General features: G+C 35.7%; 2 protein-coding genes across 9 annotated transcripts in view; one reads left to right on the forward strand and one right to left on the reverse strand.

Moving 5' to 3' along the window:
* LOC131677866 (forkhead box protein O) overlaps positions 1–8,771 on the reverse strand; it is a 226,973-nt gene extending 218,202 nt beyond the window's left edge. Inside the window, exons 1-2 of one of the 6 annotated variants that reach the window (XM_058957942.1) lie at positions 8,689–8,771; positions 4,293–5,036 (exon numbers count right to left, since the gene is read on the reverse strand). In XM_058957942.1, coding sequence (XP_058813925.1) covers positions 4,293–4,521 — 229 coding nt within the window. In that variant the 5' untranslated portion in view covers positions 4,522–5,036; positions 8,689–8,771. The other 5 variants (XM_058957943.1, XM_058957944.1, XM_058957941.1 and 2 more) reach the window with 5 other exon arrangements.
* LOC131677870 (uncharacterized) lies at positions 5,043–15,593 on the forward strand. Of its 3 annotated transcripts, none has more exons than XM_058957949.1 (2): positions 5,043–5,710; positions 15,221–15,593. In XM_058957949.1, the coding sequence occupies exons 1-2, from the start codon at positions 5,471–5,473 to the stop codon at positions 15,512–15,514; spliced, it is 534 nt and encodes a 177-aa protein (XP_058813932.1). In that variant the 5' UTR covers positions 5,043–5,470; the 3' UTR covers positions 15,515–15,593. The 3 variants fall into 3 exon arrangements, 1 of the variants encoding a protein (XP_058813932.1); XR_009303443.1 differs by lacking the exon at positions 5,043–5,710 and adding an exon at positions 5,736–5,857; XR_009303444.1 differs by lacking the exon at positions 5,043–5,710 and adding an exon at positions 7,166–7,230.
* The last annotated feature ends 674 nt before the right edge of the window (positions 15,594–16,267 follow it).

Consider the following 16,267-nt stretch of genomic DNA (forward strand, 5'->3'; position numbering starts at 1 on the left):
CAACCCGAGGATGACGTTTATGAGGACTAGATGCTGGACGATTCCAAAAAATGCAAAATAATCCAATGGATTCTTCCGGACGAATTCGGATTTACCTCAACCATGATACGGAATTCGACTCGAAAACCGTTGTGGCAACCCTAAGCAGGGTTTTTTCTTTCAATAATTACTTTCGATACTAATCCAGCACTTTCGAAGATTGGAAATTCAATAAATCAAAAATCTATTTCATTTAACCCTTTCATGTCCAACTTTTTTTCTAGTGCATGTACGGTTTCAAAACTATTTTTCCTTGAAAACCTTTAATACTCAAATGAAAGGCGATAGTCACATTTATTGGCCTTACTTGTTTTTGTGAGCAAATCTTGTCTCAATCAAAAGTTATAGCTGTTTAAAAACTTTGTTGTCCACAAACAACATGGGCATGAATGGGTTAATTGTTTAACCCTTACAAGTCTGATCATATTTTTATTTCGATTATAGACATGTTAACCTTAAGGTCATTCGCTTCTTCATTCAGGTTAAGATTTTTTTATAAAAAATCTCTATTCCTGTATGCGGGGTTGCGATTCGAACGCAGGTGAGCTGCGTAGATGGCATTCGATGTACAAATTCCGCTATGCCCGCTCGAGTCTGATCTTGTTTCGACGCGAGAATTAGGTTTGTATAAACATAGTTGATATCAAATATGCAGTAGTTTAGAATTTTCGCTATTCAAGTTACCTCATGCACTAGATATTGGATTTTTAGTTGCACGCTCAAATAAATTTTTGTCGAAAAAGTATTTGTTAAAATTTTAGTTTCTGTTAAAAATCCGGACCCCCTTCACAACTCCGGGCCCGGGGGGAAACACCCCCGCCCCCCCCCCCTCTCGGCGGCCCTGATTATACCACAAGATGCTCTGTTTTACTTCGGAAAACTTCGTCGAGGTTGTTAATCCTTCAAAGTTGATGGTTTCGAAATAATGTGATCTTAATGGTTTGAAAATTTTTCGAACATTTATTCCAATAACTTCATTAATTGTTAGAAGAGCCCATAATTGCGCTCATCTGAAAAAAAAATAATGCGAAGGCTAACATCTGGTAATGATAATTGTATATGTAGATGAAAATAAAATCTCTGCAATCAGCAATTAGTTGTATAATTTGTTGATTATGACTGTAATTGCTTTACAATATATTTTCAAGTTTATCACGGTGTCTTTGATAAAACAATATTGTGACAAAAAATTAGTATCGCTCAAGTACCGTAAACCGGGGTTACATTGATCACTTTTCGAAGTAATCATTACGTATTTTCAGACGCAACACATTTTTTCCAAGCTTAATATTTTTAAACCATGTACTGATGTATGGAGAACAAGATTGGATGGTTTTACCTAAAATTGTCCGCTTACAGCTATTTTTCCAAAAAATGATTTCAAGCTGAAGTTCGTTTTCGTATTCCGGGTGACTTTGATAACCTGCATGATCACCCACATTAAGTTATTGATGTCAATGTTTTTCATTCAAATGTTTGTTTAAACTAATTCTGGAAAGATACACATTATTAAATAGATGTTAATTGGTATTATACAAAACAATTGTAAAATTCGAGTAACCAAAATTCGTATAATTTGTGTCCAACTAGAATAAAAAATTCTGGAAACCTTCAAAACTGCTAAAATTGTTTTATTTCAGTGCTTTATCAATGTACAAAAAGTTTCATCCATTTTAACACGTTAGAATATTGAACAATAAAAAAAATGTTGCGAATTTTAGCTTAAAATGATTTGAAATAATTGCCAACTAGTTTCACACAAAAAATGCATTGAAAATAAACAAACTCTTAAGACTTAATATAGCATATCCCAATCTAAAGGAAAATAAAAACTCGCTTGTAATTTATTACTCTCGTTCAAATCTGAGATTTATTTGTTTTATAAAAAATAGACACCTTACTAAGCTTCGTAAAAATAAGGTAAAATCAAATTTCGGTTTTTCGTATTTTTTGTACCCAAAAACTGAACAATATACTCAAAAAGTATAACAAATTAGTATTTGATGAGTTTAGAGTAAACATCATTGCAAATTAAAATGATGCGGTAGACTATTCTGGTTTAATAAGCGATCTACGAAAAAAGTTTCGAGTGATCAAAGTCACTCCGGTTTACGGTACTCACCAATCGAAAGGTACGATGTTTCTCTTTCATCCGAGCATATCTGAGAAGAAGATCAATTTTTAAGATAGTATTCCAATGAAGAGTTCTAAATATATATCGCACTTTAAGGATGAATTAGTGGATTTACAGTATCATACAATCCACCGAAGATACCATCACCTAAATTTGACGGAATTCGCGTTAACGACTTGAAATCCGCAAAATAAAACGATATTTCAAATTTTAATATTAATTTTTAATTTTGCGCGGGGGTTTTTTTACCCCTGGTAGAACAATAATATCACAAACAAATCAATATCACTAAAACACAGTTTTGAAATGGTCTTTCCAAGGACCTGGAACTTTTTTATTTTGGAAATAAAAATAAAAATCTAATGCTACAAACACATGGATACTTTATTACACATTTTGACGACGATCTAGGAAACTATCACTTTTTAAAAATTGATGGATAATTGATAATAAAAAATAAATTTTAAGCTAATGATCAATTTGTGTTCTATAAATCCAATTAATTATGAGTGTGTATTTTGTAAATATATAAATTTAGAGGCAATTTTTTTTACAAAGGAATGGATGCTTGTTCGAAAAAGTGTTGTAAAACGGTCTTTTGAATCAGCTGAAATCAGTCGAAATTTTAAATATTTTCTAATGTATAGAAATTCTTCGCAGCTACCAAAGAAATAGAAATAATATAGAATAGAAACTCTTCGCTTCTGTCAAGTTGAGAAAATATTTAAAAAGATGAGTTTTGGGCCAAACTATAGCTATAAACATGTTATAATGACTTTTTGGAATTCTTTTCCAACACAATTCATATTCAAAATTAAACTATTTCCGGATTCCTCGACTATTTTTTGCTGTATTTTAGTCCTTTATTTCGTCAAATAATCCAATCGTAATACTTCTTTTCGATAAAACGAATCAGAACAACATGCTACTGAATTTGGATTACATTTTAGAGCTCGATTGGTTAGTACTTCAGCGATACTGATTTTTTGTGTAAATATTGTCTACCAGACACCGTGTCATATTTTGATTGTGGTAGTGCATATAAAGCAAAGATGGCGAAAATGGTACCGTCTTATTTCTATATCACGTATTACACTAAAGCCTATCCTAGAGTTTAACAATCGCTTTAATAGTGAATTATTGGGGACGGGCATGGCGTAGTTGGTAAATCGATTGCCTTGTACGCAGCTCACTTGGGTTCGATTCCCAACCCCGCACATATGGTTGGAGATTTTTCCTAAAGAAATTTCTCTAACCCGAAAAGAGGCGAATGACCCGAAGGTTAAAGCCTCTATAATCAAATTTAAAAAAAAATAGTTAGTTAATCGTAAATTGATTCACCATCTAAAACAAACGTATGTATGAATACAATGTTTAATATATCTGTAGTGTAAAAATCGAAATATGAAGAAGTAATTATTCGCTCATATTTGTGGCTTTGCTATGAGTCGTTGCGTCCTGTTTCGATTCATTATTATTTGAATAAGGCGAATTAGCAGATATTTCAAAAAGATATTTTTATTTTAATGAAAAGTTGAATTAAGCCGTTGGTTCTGTATAAAAAGTGCATAGCTAATGAAGAATATAACTTGAACCTATTTTTGCACACCTTTTTAGCTAAATTGATATTATACATTACCTATATGGCAGTTGGCCTCGATTAAAATCGATGTACAGAAAAATTGCATAACTTTTCTAGTGGAAAAGTCAAAACGCGCGCCACCGGCGGTAAATTAATGAAACCCTGAAGTTTATTGAATCTTTTTAAGTTTCATGGAATTATATTCATATTGTTTCAAAATTTTGCTTATCTTTGAACTGACAAAAATATTAGGATTTGGAAATTATTTGAAATAAATTAAACAAAATACTATTATCTATACCGTTCTTTTATAAGCAAAATAAAACTTCATCCAGCACGCTAGGGCCAACTTTTCGCGTGCATCAGCGTCTGTTATGTATTCGTTTCGGTCAGTTTTTATTCGTTGGCACAATACCACTGCACAGCACACGTAGATTGGTGAAGGTGTAAACATAATAAAAGTTAAAGGGTATTTCGAGAATAACGTGCAATATAATGGAAAGGGAGAGGGAAAGAAGCACGCAGTAAACCACTTACCCGCACTTGCCAGCTGCTGATTACTACACTTATTGCTTTCGGATTCTACTTCCGGTTCGTCACAGTTGTCCGGCCGGGGCAGAGGCCAAGTGTTGGAACGGGCACGTGTTTGAGGCTCGAAAGCTCCGTCCTGAAGCTCGGCCAGGGCATCCATCGGGACGCCATCGTTTGATAGCGTTTCAAGCCCATCACGAGGCGAGGCCGGCCAGGGTGAGCCAAATGAATCCATCTCCTAAACCCTGTCTGCCTCTCGCGATTGAGACAACGAATCAATCGGCTGATCGCACGATCTGGTATACTTCTGTTGACACAATAAACGAATAATTGCACGTATGGGGTTGTGGTTTTAAGGCTGTTTACTTCACTTATCGCAATTTTTTTTTCAAACTATCGTTTCACAACAGAACACTTTGACGCCAACCTCCACTGATGCGATTTTGATAGACTAAATATGCGCTTATTTTTCACTATTTTCACTGTTTACACATCTACATATTCAACATTTTCAGCGACATCCCAGCACTAAAGTGATTCCTGTGTAGATAGTGTCATCCAATCCAATCTGACTATTCTTTGAAGGTTCGAAGCTCGTTTGGCAAAGATATTTAAAAATTGTTCACCGTTAGGGACAACGCACACTGAGCCGGTAATTTCGGCAACGTAATAATCGAAACTACAAGATGTCTTGCTACCATTCACTTCTTCGATACGATTGACGAATTGCACTATTGGTGTTTCTTTAACCTATAAAAATTAAACAATTGTAACCCACTACTAACTTGTCATTATCAGTATCCAGTCCGTCACTTCATCATAGTAGGCCGATATTTTCCGAAAATGCAATTCGCTCTGCACGGTGCCTAGCGTATCAGTGAGTCTAGTGCAAACCGTTCACACGATTATTGCGTTGCGCAATTTTTCATTCGATCCTTGTCTAGCGTAAAGAATATTTTGTCGAGATCGCGCGCGTGCGACGTTAGAATCTTGAATCGTTTTCCCGTCAAATCACTTCCAACTAAGCCACGAGTTGCCTGCTACTACTCGTTGCTACGATGATGACAAAATGTCCCTTTGGGAAAAAGATGCGAATTACACAAAGTGTATCACAGCTAAATATATTTTCGTAAATAAACCTTAGTAGAACGGCATTTTCTCGCCAACAACACGAACACAACCGAATGTACGCAAGTGACGAGCAAAATAAACTGTTTTTATTTACATTCGCTAAAGTGGCCTCCGATGATACCAACACCAACAGGCCACCGTTCGATCGCGGTCGTATGCGCGTCCAGGCGCTCCTTGGTGTCCGTCAACTGCGATTATTGATGGAACCACTCAACACCACCGCGGGATACAGAGCAGATAGGAACGCTGGCTGTAGTATTCTAAGTAACGTGACTTTGGGGCGTTTGAGATTGGTAAGTCGGTACAGTGCAAACAAGCGTTCACTCTAGTCTGGTGGAAGAGAATTTTGCTGCATCATAAACAAATGTTTAACAAGTTTAAATGGTTTTGTTTGATTTTTCCTTTGCTTCGATTGATAACAGATTCCAGGCACAAATCAGGTGAAATGAAACGTTAATTTTAATCAGTTTTATCAGTTGCTCATCAATGGATAGCTACTGATACCTATGCGCTTTGCGTTTTAATCGTAAGTTCATATTTTTGCGAGCGCTGAATTACCGGTTATGTTTTGGCCGTTTTCAAGCTCGAGAATCAATTGAATATGTGTTCGTTTATCAAGCCATCGATATAGTTTCAGAAAATTCTTAGTTTTGATTGAAAACTACTTCGACATGAATCAAGAGCGTTTTCGCTTTGCCTCGAATTTTGTAAAATATTGCAAGTTTACTACACACATGTATATATTATATATCAAAAAAGTACTTGACGGTAAATAAAGTGAAAAATTGTAAGCACATTTCGTGCACTTTTAATTTACATGGTTTTTGCAATGTTTTAATAAAACATTGCAAAAACCATCTCAAAATTATCGTAGTAACGTATCAAAACTGAGACAATTTTCAGAAAATTTGAAAAAATAATTGGTTTGCGCCTTTAAGGGTTAACCTAGCGCAACAAGACATGCGTTTTATTCCGAATAATAATCTAGTCTTTCTACTTATTAAAATTCTATTATCTTTACGTTTTGAGACTTACAAACGTTATTAAAAGTACAAATTGAATGGATTTGACATTTTCAAAGAACTTTTCTCATCAAGAAAAGGATAAGGGCGTTTTAAACGACATAAAGGCAATCCAACGTGAAGTAATTTAGTTTCATAAAAGAAATTGAACATGGCTTTAAATGATTTGATTCGTGCAAATTTCTCAGATAATGTGATGCCGTAGACCTTGAGCAAAAATATATATTAGGTCGCGACAGTGTGATATAGATAATAAAAACTATTGAGACTAGTAATCATACTACTTCATAATTCATCGTTCGAAGTAACTCCGAATTGGTGCGAGAACTTACATCGTAGCGTGCTGAAAGTCTCATTACCCATTCATCGATTTACTGTAATATTCACCTCAATAGTTGTTCCATATTATGCATGGATGCATGTCTCTTGACAAACAAGTATGCAAAGAATGTAAATGTCAGTTTACGCGAAATGGTTATAAAAACTGTATAATACATTCCATTTTCACAATCATAACCGGTTCTCCAATTGGTCTATCTTAATGTTGTATTTTTCGTGGCCTCCAAATTGATTTCAAATCACACCTCATTGTATCTCTACGACAGAAGCTTGCCCGAAAACACCAGAATTGAAAATTTCGCTCGATAAAAAAAAGAAAACTCCTATATCACCGCACAAAAATTTGCGAGTCACAGTTCCAATTAAGACTGCCACACTGCTTCACTGGCTGGCTCCGCTGCTCGGGTTGAGAGAAACCGGACGCTTCAAGATATATCGATCCGTCATTTCAGGTAACGAGTTCGGCTAGTTTGATTATCATTTTGAATCTGCATAGCACTCAAATACAATATATTAAATCAACCAAAGCGGTTGGAATCGACTTGAAAAAGCACAACTTGGCAAAATGTTCAACCGTGTGTGGATACTAGCTTCGATTTGAATGCACTGCTCTGATACTATCAGAAGTCTGTTACCAGCCACTGTAGATCAAAGCCATCCAGCAATTTTCTATTCGAATTTTTAGCTCTGCTGCTCAGAATATTTAAACAGCTAGGTTTCTCGTTTTTAAACAGTTCAAATTAGAATATCAAATAAATGTCTCGAACATTCAAATTATTCTGATCCCCGCTCTTGTACGTGTGTAGCGCTATATGGGAGATCCAAAGTGGAGCGTGCTGAAAACTGACCAACGACGGCGAAGGTATTCGGGACTGGGGGGCGCACTGTACGGCTGCGATCGCACGGAGTAAGAGGTAAACGAGGAAACGATGGAATTAATTCACTAGCTCATGTAGTGGTGACCGCGCGCTATCACGCTACCAGTTTAGTGGATCGTCACTCGGGATGGTCTCTCTATAAAGTCAGGAATTGTGGTGACGCTGTCCAATGTGTGGCAGATGTTATCGCTAGTTACGTTATCTCTTAACAATGAGACAACTTGAAGTAGTGCTCCGTAAAAATGGTTTGCCCTACATGAGGGTTATAGATTGGCGCAAGATTATCATACCGAGGCTCCGTGCGAGTATATTGCGTTTCATTTCTTTTGAATACAACTACCGGCGAAAAATATGCACCATGATACAAGTATTGGATTGGAACACTGATAATGAAGCTATTGGATAACGAATACACCGACAACACGGCTTATCGGGACATTGCATTATCATCACTTCGCTTAACGGACGTCAGTTTTTCCTGGTATTGGGTTCACTTGATTTGCACTTCATACTCGGACAGTAATTATATCAGGACAGTGCTAAGGGAGAAAATTTCGTACATATAAAAAGAAGACGTCTGCCTGGTGTTTGTATATGGAAAATTTTTCACCCCACACATCTTCGCGACTTACGTTGAGTTTTACGCAAACACTCTACCATTTGATTCGCGGCACTTAAGTAACATGGCTTAAAAGCCGCTCACAAGCAAACGATTGATCAAAACACCAACACACAAGAAGCTACTCATCGCACGAGTTGTATTTCTTCTTTGGCTAAGAATGTGTACCTACTATCACACCACGTCGTTTTTTTTCCTTCAAGCTGGCATTTGATATTTAATGAAAATGGCTAGCAAATAATTTGCATAAAATAACTCGACACTCGAAAACAGCAGCGAGCGCGGTCTGCTATCATTCGAATCCTTCGCGTACCCGAAAGGATTAAATTTACAAGTGACGAACTCGATAAATTTTCCGCAAACGAACACATAAAATTCGAAATGTAAATATTCTAGCAGCAATGGGGTGCAACCTCGTGGCGATCAAAGGAAACCATGCGATGTAGTCCACAATACCGCAGATGCTTACGAGCCGGATGTGGGCATACTACTAAACCGTGGATGCGAATCAAATTTCGCTCGACGTTCGTCCAAATCTCGTCGCGATCCGTCGTGCCTTTCAGCTGTTGCTGTGCTGTTGTAGACACATCGACACATGAAAGATTCCTCTCCACTGTTCTTTGGGGGACTACTCTCGCATTTGCACTGTTTTTTTATATTCTCTCCCCATCTCTCTCGCAGGTTGTAGCGATTTCTCCTACCGTGCTTGGTAGCGATGCGGCTTTGCTGCCCATGTTCACATAACGGCAAGTATACAATTTGTGTGGAGCACGGCGGGAGCTCCCATGCGCTATCAGTGCGCTTGTATACGAATGAGCTGGTCGCCGCAATGATTTCTCCTTGCCCGTGATATCGGGCTGATAAATGTGATCGCTCTCTGTTGTCGTCACCACCACCTACCACCCAACAACCACTGCTGCAGTTTGATGGAAACGAAAGCCTTCCCGAACGAAAGTAGCAACATCGAGCTCTTCCCCCTTTTTTCGCTCGCAACGCTCTCAAGACGGCTCGCGAGTTTTCTTCTCCTGTCCGCTGGCTGGGTACATGTGACCGAAACCGGACTGTGTACAATCAACACATGCTTCGTTTGGTTGGGGCTCCTAAACCCGAATACTCTCCACACACAGGTCCACCCTATGGTACTTATACTTTGGATGTGTTGTAACATATTCGCATACCTTCGAAGTATAGTATCATTCGTTCCGGTAAAAACTATCATCAAATCGCATTATCATTTCGCCGACCTTGGTAATTGCCATGGCTAGTTGATTCTCGCGGGTAGCCCATTCAGCTTAGAATGCGTGGGAAGAGGGGGGTGGGGTAATGTATTGTTACTCTGGAAGGTCACAGAAGGTACACGGACAATGTTGCCCAAAAAAGTAGTACATGATCAGAAAACGGTGGTTAGCCGTGTATGGTGGGGTTTTTCACGTGCGGTTCCTGAGACGTTTATATGGACTGAAACGCAAGCCACAAACGAAAATGTAACGTAATAATTCATTATCTCTCAGATAATAAAGCGCTTTAAAATTATATTTAGAAACCAGCTTTTCAAAAAAATTTCGCTAGTCGTCTAAATGTTCTAATTTGACAGGGAATGGGGTAAAACGGGCATAGAAAATTGGTCCAAAGAAATAGGTCGGAATCTTAAAATCTCCCTAACTCTGGTTTAATTTGATGAACTTGTATTCTGTTTAAATATGAAAGAATGATAATTTTTAAAACAATATAGCTCTTATTACGACAACTTAATTCAGGGTAGATAGAGCTTATGGTAGTAACTTTTTCGGGTGTCTTGAAATTCGCAAATCATTAACTTCATATTTTCAAAATTATATTTTTTTTTCGGAGTTCCTTTTCACCATTTTTGCAATAAAAATTCTGTCATTTTCAGATTCCTCAGAAAATTCTACCTCATTTTGATGTATCATGGTCATATATTTTGTCGGGTTTAGAACACTTGAAAAACTTTCCTTTGAAAAGCGCTGATGCATGTATTCTAGAGCGATTTTAGTCCAAGAAGTTGTTTCTTTCGCAAAACTTGTTTATTATATCTTCCTAATGCTTTAAAAAAAATTTAAAAAATAGTGTAGGAGACTAAAATATAATGTGAAAAAATATTCTATTAACCCTCTGCTGCTCAAATTTTCGGTTTGTTTAAAAAACTATTGTAGATAGTTTTTGTAATGAGAAAACCGAAAAATATATTGCCAGCTCACGAAAGTTACGGACTTTTCATTAAACCCTAAAAAATGTCCAACCTGGCCATTTTACGAGTCAAGATTGTATTGCTAATAGCTTTTATTTCCGCATCCTTCGCAACATAATTTCACAGCTACAAGAGAATACTACAAGCTAGCAAAAAATACTTCTTCATTTTTCCAAAAAATTAAAACCATGAACATTTTTTAATTAAATTACACTGCATTCACGAAATAGATTTTTTCTCGTTTTCCTCAAATTTTTAACTGTTACCGCAAACAAGGTTGGTTTTAGTGGTGACAACTTACAACCGTGTTTAAAATATTCTATAACGATTTTCCCGTAACCCGCCAAAAGGCAGAGTTGGGCAGCAGAGGGTTAACTAAATATCGCTCTAAACCACGTACACCGATACGTTTTTCAAAGGAAAGCCTTTCGATCGTGCTAAACCCTTTATATTATTCCACATATGACTATGATACATCAAATTAAAAAAGAATTTTCTGATCAATCAGTTGGAAAGGAGTGCCGAGCAAAAATTTTTATTTGATATAAAGATCGTGAAAAAACACCCCAAAAAGTTATTACCACAAGCTTACAGTACTAGGTTTACACTAAAATCCATTCAAACAAACCGACCCTCAATTAGGCTGTTGCAAAGATAACGCTATGACGTTTTTAAAATTGTCATTTTTTTTTCAAGTAAAAATATGAATGCGGTTGAATTTATCGATTACAAATATCTTACTTGCAATCTCTTCCAAAGCCCTTAAAGAAAAATTTAACAGAATTAGACTTCATCATGTTGCGCTAGAGTTAGAAAGATTTTAAGATTTCGATGAATTTCTTTGGGCCGATTTTCAAAGACCGTTTTACCCAATTTCCCACCAAAGTAGGAATTTAAAATTGGACCGAAGCCAAACGCTGAAATTTTCATCAAAATCAAAGCGCATCCATACAACCTCTCATTCAAAGAGGTGGCTCCTTTTGCAAAACTGGAATTTAGTAAGAATTCACATGCATAGTTTTGGATGAAATATGAAAAAGAAACTTTGTTCGAAGACATTTATGTTAAGGGGTATATCTACTTGAGTGTATCGAAAAATTTCTATTTTGGTTGCAAAATGTTTTGGCGGATTCACGCAAAGTAATAATAAGAGTTGTAATCAACTTATCTCGAAAATGAATCCAAGGATTCTTCCTGGGAGTGTTTTACCAGTCGAAAGCACATCTTTCACTTCCGCTTGTGATTTCAACGAAGAAAAAGGTTGCTGATTTACTTCAAGTATTGGGGGTATTTTGTGGTTCTAATGCTCATGAGTTTGTTGCAAAAGTGGGTGAGGCTAGAGGCTTCTAAAGAGGCAAGAATGACACGTCGTCAACATCAAAATAATAAAAAAAAAAAAGCTTAAAAGATCGTCAGTATGGCCTCGGAATAGAATAACCTATGTAGGTCAAATATTACCCTTTCCAACATTGCACAATATTGACGTGAAACTTGAAATGATTTATAATTATCTCAAAATCACGTTTTTTCGAAAACGGCTTCGCGGTGACAGTGGTTTCTCGGTACATACTAAACCGATCGGTTTGAATGACAGTGGCGGATCAAGCGGGAGGGTCCTGGGGGACCGGACCCCTCTCGAAAATTTTCAATTTGTGTTGAAATTTTAAATTAGTTTGAATTTTATATTAGTTTCAAACTCAAAATCTTTCCAAATCAATTTTGATCATCAATAGTGATTTTCATTAAATGAGGTTTTTACATACTGCGTATTTTGGAATATTAATTTTAGAATCGAAATTTGAACCCTTCCCGAAACTTTTTCTGGATGCGTCTCTGATTTGAAATTTTTACCCTTTCATTTCCTATTACAATGGCTTCTTCGTAAACGATGGAACTTTTATTTAGAGGATATTTCTATTTTATTGGCTAATATTCTAAGTCATCTAAACTCAAGAATTTCGTAGAAATAGTACCATCTTGTAAAAAAGAGAATTTTATAAAATTCTTCATTCACGAAGGGCGTTCAGGCATGCACTAACGAAAACAGCCTGTTTTTTCGGTATGATATGCACAATAAAATGGTCTTTTAACTAAAAATATAGGCATATAGAATTTGTAAGTGAAAATCAAGAAAAATCGATTAATACTCAAGGTTCCATACAAAATCATATCTTTCAAAGTTTCATATTTTTGTAGTTTCAAGGACCTTAAAAACCCTTTAGCTATTAACAATTATTATCGGTTTAGCGCTTCAGAAGTCATAAATTTAAAAAAAACAAATCAGCTTTTGAAAAAAAACACGATTTTTTCAACCAGTTTAACGTGGCAAGCGGCACTCAAATGACGAAATAAAAAATACACACCTTGTATTTTTCGATAAAAAACTTGAACTGATCACCGATCAATTTTAGCTACTTGTTGTCATTATTTCACCATCTTGGTTTGAAACAAAGAGTTATGAAATAAAATAGCCCCTGCAATAATTGTCAGATTACTACTAATTAAAACGACTTAACATTCATTGATAAAAATTTGAGAAAATTGAAACGCGATCTTTTTGTAATTTTATTTTTTAACATGAACATTTGATATTTTGAAAAGACCCCATCTTTTTTTATTTTTTTTGTCGAAAAGAAGCATCAATTCCTTGCCATTTTTCTGGAATAGTTTAGCTATGTAAATAATGATTCATATGCCATATTTTTTGAAAAATCGCTTACACCTTTTTTAAATGCTTTTGAGGCCAAATGGTATGATTGCCCTAGTTTAAAAAAATGAAAATTTGAACTTCAATATGTGACCTCCATTTTCAATGTAAAATTGTGTGCTGAATCCGAAAATGTCCGAAAAATTTACAGTAGATCAGTTTTCGAGTTAGACTAAAAAAGTAAATTTCACCATTGAAGAAAAAAGTACGTTTAGTAAAATCCATATATATTCGGTTATAGCGCATCAACATGACTCATGTATTTCGGTCGTCCAAACATTTTGTTTCGATGCGACTAATGTTGGTTTTTATAGAATGAGAATTTTGATTGTCTGGCTTAACTTATTGAACCGTCTGAAACCAATTTTTCTTAGACTTACAGAAAAAAACTCTTCTGACACAAAATTCATTGCAAACTAAGTCCTCACGAGTTATAAAGTTCATATCTTGAAACTCTATAAGTGCTCAACTATGTTTTGTACAATGTTAATACAAACTTTACGAATCCCTACGTATATGTGATACTAAATATTAATACATACGTAAAGCATTGTAAAAGTAATAATTTATTTTCCTTACTAGAACATCCAATTGAGTTCATATTTTGAAATTTAATGGGGTATTGAACACAACTCTTTTTAGGTTTGAAACCTCATAGTCTGAACTTCATAATGATTTGAAGAAAATAGACCATTTGGCAATTACACTTAGATGTCTTACATAATGTAATTTAGCATATTGAAGTTTTGTGGACCAGGATAGTAAAATCGGTACGTCGTAGAAGCCTATGTACATCCAATATAATTTCAAAATACAAACTTCTAGACGTTTCAATAACGTAAAATAAATTGTTAGAACAGAACGTGATGAAAAAGGAAGATAAGTCACCACTAGTGAAACTAGTGAGACCATTTAACATTTTGCACCTCATAAGTTTACGAAATGTATATCAAGACATTGAGGATAGTGCAGCTTACACCAAATTTCGTACATATACGATTCTGTATGACACATGCAAATATCATTATCAATTTTTTTACCATCAGAAATCTTGAATCATTTGGATAAACGATTTCGAATATTATTTCAGATTAAATTCAAAATTATACAGAGATCTCCCATATATTATGAAACAAACCCTAGAAAAAATTGAGATCGAGACGTTTTAATAAGTTGACTCCGAGAAACTCAAATATTTCCATTCCACGAAAATTTGAATAAGTTTCACAATTTTCGTTCGATTTAAACTGATAAGGTTATTTTCATTGCTTTCAAGCAGGCTTTAAGTTCCCCTAAATATATGAATTTTAGAATTGCTTTATCTTGCCCAAAATCTGGACCAAACATTCATATTTCATTAAAAATTAAGAAAATTAAGAAAAATTAAGATTAACAAACTCGTAATTAACATCAAAACCATTAGTCACACTAAAACAAAATGTTCGGGCGACTAAAATACATTCATTCGCCTTTGATTTAACATGAATATATTTCGTATCGATGCTCTATAACCGAAGATATATGAATTTTACTAAACGTACTTTTTATTTTAAAGGTGAAATTCATTCTTTTAGTCTATCTCGAAAATTGTTCTACTGTAATTTTTTTTGGATTTAATTTTCGGATTTAGCACACGATTTACATTGACTCATGACCACCAGCTTATTGAGTTCAGAAATGCTGTAAACTAGTATTACCTGTGGTAAATTCTTAGTTTCCCATGCTGACGATACGTTAAAAATTTCATTTGAATAAAAAAAATGGACGGACACTTTTTGCAACACAATATTGGTACAATTACTCTAATTGGAAAAAAATCTATGGTTTAAGCCATTATTCCCTTAATGAAATCCAAGATTCCTTTGTCGAGTTAAACATTATTTGGTTAGTAAATAACTTTTGGAAATATGTTGTCCTCAGCAACGTTCTTCGTTGATAATAGACTATGAACCTATATAAGTTGCAGTTCGTTTTATAGCGTGGAATAGGTAGCAGTAAACCTACATCGCCGCTTTTTGTTTCTTTCTAGCCCGGATTACGAAGGTCGAACCACCCGATTCGAAACAGGGCTCTCTTCGTAAAACGCGACAGTACCTACCGGCGTGCTGACTGGCGAAGCGGAGAAAGCGAAGATTCGCACTACCATGGTAAAGCGTCTTTCTATATGTCGAAGAAAGTTGTTTCGTGTCTTGCCTTGCCAAAGACCACGAATACAATGAGCTGGAAAAAGGATATAGAGAATTATGAACGTTCCCCAAGCACGTTTTGCAGGCACGGGCTCTCCTTTTTTCCACTACCTCGCCTCTCGGAAGCTGCGCGTTGATTGGTCAAGTAAGAAATATTTCGCGACATTGCGCAGATTTTTATGCGCAATAATTATGTACCACATGTTCTCTCTCTATCTCTGCTAAATTCGGTTATCATTATTATGTATCGTTTTTAACTTATATTTTCTAAGCATAATAGAAATATATATAACTCTATCTCGGATACTAAGTAAACTAGTGATGGCATGCTTCCATACATTCGATATGCTTGTCCGCTGAGCATTCATAACTATGGGCATTCGATGATTTACTCCACGAACCACACCACATGGAAACCTACCGTGAACTCGTCTTTCTAATTTGCGTTTGATGATTTTGAATGACACCACCGCATACCGCTCTGTTCGAATAACTATACCATTCCACGCTATTATTAAAATGGATGAATTCAATTCTGCCTCCATCAAACGTTCATTGCCCGAGGTCAGGGTGACGAGTATGGCGGGAGATTCAAAATTCTATTTCGGCACTGAGCGTTTGTTGGACATATACCTCCTCGATCACAAATTAAGCTTTGAATAATTTCGTGAGTGTTAGGCTAGGGTAAAGTGTTTGATTTCGCTTTCAAAAGAGGTGATCTTAGCAAGAAAAATAAGAACTGGTTAGAAGTCACTATGTATATAAAAATCACCATAACGACATATGCATATGCGGCAACTATACAGGGGACCTGTGGGTAAGACGGACAGGTGGGGTAAGACGAATGCATGCTATTTTAGGCATTTAACTTTAAAATTCACGCGAATTGT

The sequence above is a fragment of the Topomyia yanbarensis genome, chromosome 1 (assembly GCF_030247195.1).
Source record: "Topomyia yanbarensis strain Yona2022 chromosome 1, ASM3024719v1, whole genome shotgun sequence".
In the NCBI taxonomy this organism is placed as follows: Eukaryota; Metazoa; Arthropoda; class Insecta; order Diptera; family Culicidae; genus Topomyia; species Topomyia yanbarensis.

Coding starts and splice junctions, on each gene's coding strand:
- LOC131677870 (XM_058957949.1), top strand. CDS start 5,471: ATGTACGCAAGTGACGAGCAAAATAAACTGTTTTTATTTACATTCGCT. Junction 5,711..15,220: donor CTTTGGGGCGTTTGAGATTG/GTAAGTCGGTAC, acceptor GTTTCTTTCTAG/CCCGGATTACGAAGGTCGAA.